The 10,763-nt window shown below is 36.0% G+C and overlaps 1 protein-coding gene across 1 annotated transcript in view; it reads left to right on the forward strand.

Moving 5' to 3' along the window:
• The first annotated feature begins 125 nt into the window (after nucleotides 1–125).
• Nucleotides 126–10,763, forward strand: part of LOC106869494 (uncharacterized) — a 16,552-nt gene continuing 5,914 nt past the window's right edge. Inside the window, exons 1-4 of the mRNA XM_014915256.2 lie at nucleotides 126–209; nucleotides 2,178–2,892; nucleotides 4,626–4,839; nucleotides 7,281–7,410. Coding sequence (XP_014770742.1) covers nucleotides 2,193–2,892; nucleotides 4,626–4,839; nucleotides 7,281–7,410 — 1,044 coding nt within the window. The 5' untranslated portion in view covers nucleotides 126–209; nucleotides 2,178–2,192. The remainder of the gene's footprint in view (nucleotides 210–2,177; nucleotides 2,893–4,625; nucleotides 4,840–7,280; nucleotides 7,411–10,763) is intronic.

Here is a 10,763-nt window from a genome sequence, read left to right on the forward strand (position 1 = left end):
TTTTGTTTTTGATTACAAAAAATATTTAATCACGTACGTAGAAAACAATTCCAATGTATGTATTTTTGAATATTAATATTTTGAAAATTTTTAAAGTTTCATTAACTATATAGCGGCATAATTATAGATACAACAATTGGCGGATAAGATTAATGTAATATATAACCGGAAGTAACCGGTGTTCAGCAAAAGGCGGGAACCTTGATAACGTAAGAATGTGTATTTCGCTTATTTGTTTTCATTTAGTCATTCTTTGAAATTGCTTCATCAAACAGTTTGAATTTCCGAAAATTGCCCCCCCCCCCAACACTTTCACCGAAAACTTTTGTATATTCGGAATCTACATAATAAATAATATATGCATAGAAAATTTCATTAAAAAAATATTCATTTTTCTGAAAGTTACGACCTTCCAAAATCGGGGTGGGGGTACAACTCTGTAGTTTTGCCAATAATATTATTAGTAATTTCCTATTGCACGTTTGTAAAATCAAGGCACGACAGAAATTGCACCAATCAACACAAGTATTCTTGTTGCACTGAATCTCACGAGAAATGTCATTCTGAGAGAAGGATGATATTGTACAAACTGTGATGGCTGTTTTCGAACCAACTGCTTTGACGAATACTAGCTTTATTTTTTCACGTGTTGCAGTACCACGTTTTACCGTCGTTAATGCCTCCCCTATTTATAAGTACACACTGGTCACTGTGTTCTTCAACAATCCACGGCGGACACACCAAGCAATACAAGTCGCTGAATCTGATAAAGATCGAGTTAGAGTTGTAATTGTATGCTTTTCATTGATTATTTGCTGATCTGTAAGGATTTCGTTCTGATTCCCAATAAAACGAGGAGCAGCAGGGTGCCTATCAGAGATGCTAATCGAGTTTAAATTAACAAATTCGATTTTACGAAAGTAAAATGGAAAATTCCCATATTATTTATATGTGAATTCTAAAATAAAATATACTACCTTCGATAATATTATCACTCAAATAAAATATATGTATTGTGCGGAATTTGGAATGTATCTAAATGAAACTGCATTGGCGGGCGCCACTTGTTTTTTTAATGAAACACTTTCAAACTTGGGACACTGGTAGAATGTGTCATATAAAACATCTTTTACTCTTAGTGTTATTGAGAAAATTTTATCTTTTTAAAGTTATTTCGTGTTAAAATTGTCGTATTTCGGTAATTTCAACCAATCACTGACGTCTATTGACGGGAAAACAATTACTGCTATGGAATGTAAACAACACGTTCTAGCGGTGGAATGGGATATTTTCCCTTGAATAAAATTAGTGCCGTTATTTATGACATCGTTCGTGTGTTTGTACTGGTTTTAGCTTTAGGGTTCGGGTTTTAGAGTTAGGGTTAGAGTTTGGCAAAAATTCTCATAACCCTACCCCTATCTGCACCCAATCTGCCTATGTCAAGCTTTCCCCCACATATCACCATCCTAACACCCATCCCCCACCACTCTTCTAACTATGGTACAACTCAGCTACTGTAATTATTTGTGAGCTGAACAGTGCAGATTTTATCCTCCACTTACCTCCTCCCCCTGGAACCACTTTCTTTTAAACTCCATCTCTCATTCTCATTATTATCCCTGTCCACACTACTTTTTTACCAATCATTCCTTTTCTGTGCCTTCTATTATCTCTCCCTTCTCTCCAAGTTATTTATTGACTTTGTGCTTTTTCACTATATCATGGCCAGATTCAGCAATGACAACTGAATTCATGGGAAATTTTTCTTTCTTGTGATATAAAAATCTTGAAGAAAATATGTGAAAAATTAACAATAAAATTTTTACTTTTATATTTGATAGCAACTATCTGATCTACTATCATTGAGTTCTATATTTAAGAGATGAGGAATTATGTACATTATTTACATTTGACGTCAAATGTAAATAATGTATACTACCATTGATTTTTATATCAAAATTAAGTAAAAGAAGTTCTTTTCATGTCTGTATGATTTTTCAATTGAGTTACAACGCTCCTGTGCATACAAGGGCTACTGTTCAGCAGTCAAAACATTGGGACAAGCTTTGTGAATGGTTGGAATACCAGGGTGATTGAGGGACCATGGCATGATGTGTCAGATTTTGATCATAACTATAGTGATACTTAATTTAATTGTATTTTATTTGATTTTCTAGTTACAATTTGGCAGTATGCTGGCAAAATACTATGTAAGAACTTATATCATCAAATTATGTAATACCAGATATTTCTTCTTATGTTCTACAAGTTTGTCTAAACCAGTGAAACCTGAACATCAGGCAATTATTAAACTAAATAAAGAGAACCGCCGTTTATATGGACCTTTGCTGAAATCTTATGGAGCTTTCAATTCTTCAAAGAAGTCTAACAAGAATAATAAACCTGTTACATCTACCAAGAGGATTATAAAACCTGCATTTACTGATACCAAAGAGTCTTCTTCAAAATACCCTAAGAATAATCTAGCTAAAAACACATTTTTAAAAGCTCTACAAGAAAAGGATTTACTTTGTGAAAACATTTCAGAAAAAACAAAAAAGTCAGAGAAAAATATTACATCTCTTTTGGAAGATACAGATCAGCTTCAAAGTTTTTCTGATTCCTGTACTAAATTAGTTTTACCTGATAACTGGAGGGCCATAATCTCACATTTCATATCTTCTAAGATGCTTATTGTAGACTCAGGAAAAACTGTTTTGGATAACACAGACTATAAAGATATTTTGGATACATTAATTGATCATAAAGTTCCATCTGTGACCTCTATACTACAACAAACACTATCACCGCAGAGCCAGCTAATTTTACGGAGATGGCAAGAAAAAATGATTAGAGAACTTGGCAAGGAGAATTTTTTTAAATATCAGCAAGGTTTGTAGAAATACATTTTTCTTTTCAAATAATTTTTATTTTGCAGCTTATATTTTGATGTAATGTTTTATAATATAACCACTAGAAACACTACATTCAAAGGCTCTATGTATCATTTAGTTGTAAGTTTGTGTTTAATTTACTATATTCCATAAGCAGTAGAATTCACTCAGTTTTCTAAACAATTTTCTAGTTCCCAAATTTCTGAGATTTATTTAACACATGATTTCAAAGCCTAAACTTAGTTCTACTCCCTTCAAAGAAATTTTTGTTCTATTATTATTGGTACTGAATAGAATGGCGTGATAATGAGATCAATGCACAAATGTCCTTATAGTGAGACTCAGTGGGAGATGTTACTGTCTATGTGGTTGTTTGTAACCTGCTAAGTATTCTTGAAAACTTTGTCTTCATGTTGTGATGTGAAGGGCAATAAACTAGTGTGGTGTCCTTTCACATTTTCCAAGCTCATTGAGAAAATGTTAATTTATTTCTACTTGAGTTGGTAAGATTTTGAGCAAACAACATGAAGTGTGAGTTGCAAAAAGATGCTGGCCTTTTGTTGCATTTCTAAGTAGAACAATTCATTATATGTACATCAGTTCACTTAGGTGCTAAGATCATCTGAAATGTTATCTCCAACTGATTCATTTCAAATAAAATTTTGATCTGGCATTCAGTGTTTGGGTATCTGTTACTGCGGAGGCAAAAATTACATAATTCAACTGTCTCAGCTACTGCTGCTGATGAAATTTTATCTGCTATACTTTTTAGCACATAATGTTTATACAAGATGATTTTACCAGACGATTACCAAGCTTACAGCATTTAAAACATGTCCAAGTTAAGTTGGATGTGCATATTAGTTTTCGCTACAAAGGCTGCTTCAATTGCTAATAGCTAATTTCTACACAGCCTGCCAGCTTTTTGCAACATCACCGACTGCTTTGTCAGTGTTAAACTGTCAGTTTGACAGAATTTTGATCTGGTGTTCAGTGTTTGGGTGCCTATTGCTAAGGAAGCAAAAATTACACCAAAAATCATGTGATACAACAATCCCATCTACCGGTGCTGACAAAATTTTATCTGCTGATGTAATTTGTGCCTTTTAGCACTTAACTTCTATATAAGATGATTTCTTAGGATGATTACCACAGCTTACAGTATTTAAAACAACATGCCCAAGTTAAGTTGAATGTAAATTGATATTTGATACAAAAGGCTGCTTCTGTCACTAATATCTAAAATTTACCAAAGTTAAGCTTTAAGTTTTAAGAGATGTGTTTTGCTTTTTGAAATGCATCTGCATGTTAAGGAAACAGTCATTAATTATATAACATCCTACTGGTTACACACATATTTAAGAGTTAGACGGACTGCATATTTAAAATCTACGTTTTTACCTGGAATATAATGTCAGTTCATGAAACATTAACTTCAGTCAGTTGGCAAGTACCTATCCATTTGGTCAATTGCAAACCTTTTTATGTGATGGCTTGTATCTTATTTTTTTTATGAGTGATCTAGGGTGTAGAGTGTAAGAGGCACATTTCTTAACAGAATGAATGTTAGTTTAACAGCACTGGTGAGATCATTTAAGATGGAAGACTGCTGAAAACCCAGACACCACATTGTACATCTGGATTCAATAAAGTCTAATAAATAAATGTTTTCTACAAAGTTCATTGTGATGTTAATATCTAACATTTTTCTTCATTTGTTTTGTCTTTCAGATTTAAAAGACAATGGAACTAATTTCCATAATTTCATCCAAAACATTCTTACAAAGACTATTACAGAATCAGATGTAAGCAATGAATTTGCTGCATATTGGAAAAGCTTGCAAAGCATTTTACCCTTGATAAACAACACTAAGTGTATTGAGACATTTGTGACCCACCAGTCTCTTATATACAATGGAGTAATTGATTGCATTGGTTGTTACAAGTAAGTATATGTGTGTGTGTGTATATATATATATATATATATATATATATATATATATATATATATATATATATAGTGGAGGTGCAATGGCCCAGTGGTTAGGGCAGCGGACTCGCGGTTATAGGATCGCGGTTTCAATTCCCAGACTGGGCGTTGTGAGTGTTTATTGAGCGAAAACATGTAAAGGTCCACGATGCTCCAGCAGTGGGTGGTGGCAAACCCTGCTGTACTCTTTCACCACAACTTTCTCTCACTCTTACTTTCTGTTTCTGTTGTACCTGTATTTCAAAGGGCCAGCCTTGTCACACTGAATCTCTCTGAGAACTACATTAAGGGTATACGTGTCTGTGGAGTGCTCAACCACTTGCACGTTAATTTCGCAAGCAGGCTGTTCCATTGATTGGATCAACTGGAACCCTGGAACCCGCGTAACCGACAGAGTGCCATAGTAATATATATATACATGCATGTGTGTGTTTATAAAATCGTTATCATTTTATGTTTACTTTCCAAGGTTGGGTGATTTCTCATATTCCATGTTGGTTCTTATTTGTTGTGATTGCCCTCCTAAATGGGTCAGAAGAACATATCTTGCTTGTACATTTCAATGGTTTCGATGGCAAGATGTCCTTCTTAATACCAACCCTTTTAAAGTGTGTACCTTTTATCATTGCACCTACACTAGATAGATTGCTTTGTTCCATGTAACACCAAAGTTTTAAGTATGAGTATGATGGGAGAAGCAGTGTAGGAACAAGAGGGCAAAAAAGTGATAGTGGAGATGACTCAAAGGAGAGAGAGTGACAGGTAACTACTTGTAAGTAGATGAATAGAAAACTCTATGATTGATGTGATGGAGGAAGAGGGTGTGATAAGGGGGAGGCAAGGTAATGGAAGAGAGAGAGTAATGTGACAGAAAGAGAGTGGAGAAGAGCAATAAAATTAGGTGATGGTAAGAGAAAGCAAGTGTTGCTGCACGTAGCAGTTAGGATAGATGATTGTAAAGGAGGGTGGAAGGTGTCTGTAAAAATTGACCTATGGAGAGAGCACAATAGTAAAAGTAAAGAAGGGTGAGGGTGTCAGATTTTTGGATATGGACAGATCTAATGCCATTGCTTGTTACACAGACATGATGGAAGAGAAGCATTGATAAGAGATGGTGGTGTAAAGATTGTATACAGATAGATCCATTGCCATCTCTACCTTAGCAGTGGCGAACAGAGAATAGGTGAGTGTGTGAGGGATAGATAAGAGCGTAATAAAGGGAGGGAAGTGCAGTAGACAGATGCTTTACATGAACATAATAGGCATATACAGATATATTATACACCTCATCCTCCATCACTCCCACTTTTTTTAATGTCTGTTTTGCCATTCTAACATGGGCAGGTGGGTTTTCTCAAGCACTGTATATTGTTACTTGTCAAAGTTCTTTGTCTTCTCCTTTGCTCTTCTTAAGATCAGGTTTCATCAATTCATTCCATGTCTTCTTTACTTTTCTGTTTTCACAGTCTCCATCCACTTCAAGTGCTCAACAATTCTTTATACGACTGACATTCTCAACAGATGTTACATACCTGCACCAGTGCAGTCTTCTCTCTTGTACATTACATCAAATTCCTTTTATATCCAGCTTTTCATTCACCTTATTTGTGCTCATTCATGCATGTTAACATTTCAAATCCAGCAATGTATGTTCTCTTCATTTCTTTCTGGCCTTTGTAACTCTTTCACAATTAAGGCTCATATTTCATTACCTTTTAGTATAAATAAATTACACTTTATACACAATCCTCATATAATCTGTTCTTTACTCTGAAAGAGAAGCTTTTGTTATTTGTAGAGTAATAGTTCCCTGAACTTTCTCTACTTTGTTCTTACTCTGGCTATTATGTTTTCATAACATCCACCTCCACTGCTCATTAGGTCACCTGGGTAATAAATGCTATCAATTACTTCTATAGAATCTTTGAAGTATTTAGAGGATTTTATTCCATGTGCATTTAACCTCATTTGAAACCGACTTTCCCTGCCAGCACCTCTAGGGCATTCATAGTTTAGACTGGACATGCTATGGAATTTCCATCCATTCTTTTTTGTATAATAAGCATGACTATTTCTCTGATAGTAGAAGGATTCTATCATCTTTCCTACAAACAAATGCTTTCATTTTTGCAAAGTTAACTTGAGGTTTCTTGATTGTAGGCTTTCTATGTTTAGCATTTCTTCACTAAATCTTTCACAAATTCATTTATAGGAAGCAGCTAAGCTTAAACACTTCTGTTATGGCTTAGAGGACTATAATAAGCAGGAAAAGACTAAGAACTGAGCTTTGATGAACCCTTATCTGCATGCTGAATTTGTCAGGTGTCCTATAATCCATTGGGATGTAGGACTCAGCTACACACATATTACAACTTAAGTAAGTTCTTTTTTTCCAGAGATGCAGTCTATTTAATTGATTGGAAGACTTCACAAAAACCAAAACCACTTCTGAAGAATACCTTTGATAGCCCAATTCAACTGGCTGCTTATATGGGTGCTTATAATGCTTGCAATCTTAAAGATCAGGTAAGAAAATAAGAAAAGAGTCATATTGAAATCACATGTCTCTGTGTAAAAAAAAGCTTGATTTTTAGAGGAATGTTTAGTATCTCTTACAGAAGAAATATTGAATACTCCTCAAATTTGTCAATCACTGGTAAAATACTTCATCTTGATGGACAATAATAACTTAGTGATACTGAAAAAGCTGTTTGTTGGCCTTGTAATAGAGTATTATTTTGGATTGTCTCTTTTCCAGGGATAAGAAAACTAAATGGTATGTTAAGAACTGGTTGAATTTCAGACAGGTTAAGGGTTATGGGATTGATAATAGCCAGAAAGGTTTTTGAAGTATATGGCTCAGTAACTGAAGTTTATTTAAGCTTCCATCCTTCACATGACTCAGTGATATAAATATCATATTAAAACACAGCTCAGGAACGAGAGAGAAAGACAGAGAGAGAGTGAGGAAGATGGGTTGGTTGGTCGGAATTGTATGTATTTAATAACAGGTTGACTGAACTGATGACAACATTGATACATCTTACACACTCACAAAACATTAATGTGGAGTTAGTCAAACTGTTATTATATCTATCTATCTATTTGCCTATCTGTCTGTCTACCTACTTACCTACCAACTGCAGTGAACCGGCAAACAAGCAAAACACATACATAGAGTATGTGCGGTTGATAATGTTTACAACACTAGCACTGCTTTTTGTTCATAATTGAATTTAATCTCATGTATGCATTGTTGTTGCATACCAGCAAATAGTTCTTATATAATTTGTATATAGTCGTTGGCTGGCGATTTGATTTGTCCAGGGTTCAATTCAGGTATATGTGGGGATAAGATCACTCAACAGCATCAAATGGTGTATATTGGCTTAATAAAGCATCAAAAATTAACTTTGGTATCATAAATCTGAAAACTGGGTGAAATGTATAATGGGACACGACAGTCTATGCATATGTAGTCATTGGTTTCGTTAGCCATCATGAATCCATGGTATACCTCCAATGGTAAACTGGGATTTCAAAGTGGCATCTCCAAGTCTCTCTTTTTACAGCATCATTAAATGCAAGCGATCCCTTGTCCATGCAGACACATTTCTCTCCTGTGACATCACAATTCTCTCTCACAAACTGTCTTGCAATACAAAACACTTCAAGTCTCTAGTCCTCATGATACAGAACATTGGCAAATTTTTTTCTTATCTACTTTCCTTCTGTCTAAGTAAACCTGTCTCCTAGCTTCCCTTCTGGTGATCTGATACAGTTCCCTGCTACCACCACACTTCCAGTCCTTCCATGCCTGTTTCTTTTCCCTAATGGCCCTGTCAATTACATTGTTCCACCACCACGTTACTTTAGGTCGAGAGGGACTTTGCACCAGCCACAAATCTGGTCAGTAGCCCTCAACAAGTTGTCTTGTAGGAACCTCCACTTGTCCTCCACATTATGTGATGCTATATCCTCCTCTTTTTTGTCAAAAGCTTCAAGTAATATGTCTCTAAATCTCTGTCCATTCAGAGGATCCTTAAGCTTCCAGATCCTTCTTTTCCATGCTGGTTGTCTTTGGGCAGCCATTTAGCCCTGATCCTGAAGATACTTACTGCTAACCTATTTTGTGGGATGCATTCTTCACCTGGGAAAGTTTTGGCATTTATAAGTAGCCATCTTTCTCATTTCCTGGCAAGAATGTAGTCAATTTGACCAGTGTGCTCACCAGACTGGTAGGTGAACAGGTGACTGGCAGGTTTCCTGAAGTTAGTATTACAGATCATAAGATCATATGCATCACAGAACTCCAGCCCGTTGAAGTTACCAGCCACAAACAGAAGGTCCCTGTCATTTGATGAGGTAGTCTGCAAGAGGGTGTCATAGAATTGGTCTTTCTGTTCATCAAGTAGTCTTGGCTGAGGAATATAGGCCGAGATAATAGTTGCTAATCCATGTTGCAGCACTAATCTAAGCTTAAGTATTCTATCACAGATTCTGACTAACTTGATTACCTCATCAACCCATTTCTCCGCAAGGAGTATACCCACGCCTCCAACCTCATTGGTGTTCCCTACTCAGAAAATCTTATACCCATGTTCTTTGCCTGTGAGGAACCTAGCAGAACTTCCTCTCCACCTGTACGAGGGGAGCTATTTTATCGTAGATTATTACTTCAACATAAAATGGGAGCGACAAGCTTTGAAAATTTAATCCCAATTAACAGTGTTGTTTGTGAAAATTTTCAACACGCATGTCAAATGATGAATCTATGATCAAAAATGGGAACTTTGTCTAAATGAGGCAAGAACAATATGTTCAGCAAATGATTTATGAAATTGATCAGTATTTTTCAGTTTTGCTCTCCATCCAGACCACTAGAATTATACTTGTTTCGCGAAGATCTTTGCCAAGATTACTTCCATCAAATGAGACAACACAATTTTTCTCATGATATGCTGTGTGAACTGGATCATCGCATGGGTCAGCATGACTGTATTTCAATATTTTTTGGATTACCTGCTGCTATTTATGATCTCTAAATGAATACTGTTCTACTTCATGAAGATAAGATGGATCCAAATGCAGAAGAATTTTTCAATCCATATGCTAAATAATGACCAGAGAATCATTTTTGAAAATATTCGACAGAAAATTGATAGAAATGAAGGTGGTTTGATATTTATTGATGCACCCGGGGGTACTGGCAAAACTTTTCTTCTTAATATATTACTGTCTTATGGGCACAAAAGTGACCAACTAGCTGTTGTGACAGTGTCATCAGGCATTGCCACTATTGAAGCTAGGTCACACTGCTCACTCTTGATTCAAGCTCCTCATAACAGTAAACTGTAATTCAACATGCAAAATATCTCCTCTTGATATCACTGATTGTTTGTTTCATGATACACGCTTGATTGTTTGGGACAAGGCATTCATGTGTCATCGTTATCTATTTGAAGTGATGAATTGAACACTGAAAGATGTAATGAACAATGACTTGATCTTTGGCAGTAAATTGATAATTTTAGGTGGTGATTTCCTTCAAATTCTTCCAGTGGTTCGAAGAACACAAAGGTCTTCTCTAATTGGAGCATATGTTGGAAAAATCTGTAATTTGGCACAAGCCAGTCCAGGGGCACTGGCAATGATCTCGCTCGAAAATCCTACGGAAGCCAGTCAGGCGGTACTGGCAATGGCCACGCTCAAAATGGTGCATCTTATGTGCCACCCGCACAAGAGCCAGTCCAGGGGCACTAGCAATGATCTTACTTGGCTTGCCGGGTCTTTTCACGCACAGCACATTTCCAAAGGTCTCGGTCAGTAGTCATCGCCTCGGTGAGGCCCAATGTACGAAGGTCTTGCCTCACCACCTC

This window comes from Octopus bimaculoides, chromosome 11 (genome assembly GCF_001194135.2).
Source record: "Octopus bimaculoides isolate UCB-OBI-ISO-001 chromosome 11, ASM119413v2, whole genome shotgun sequence".
NCBI classification, from domain to species: domain Eukaryota; kingdom Metazoa; phylum Mollusca; class Cephalopoda; order Octopoda; family Octopodidae; genus Octopus; species Octopus bimaculoides.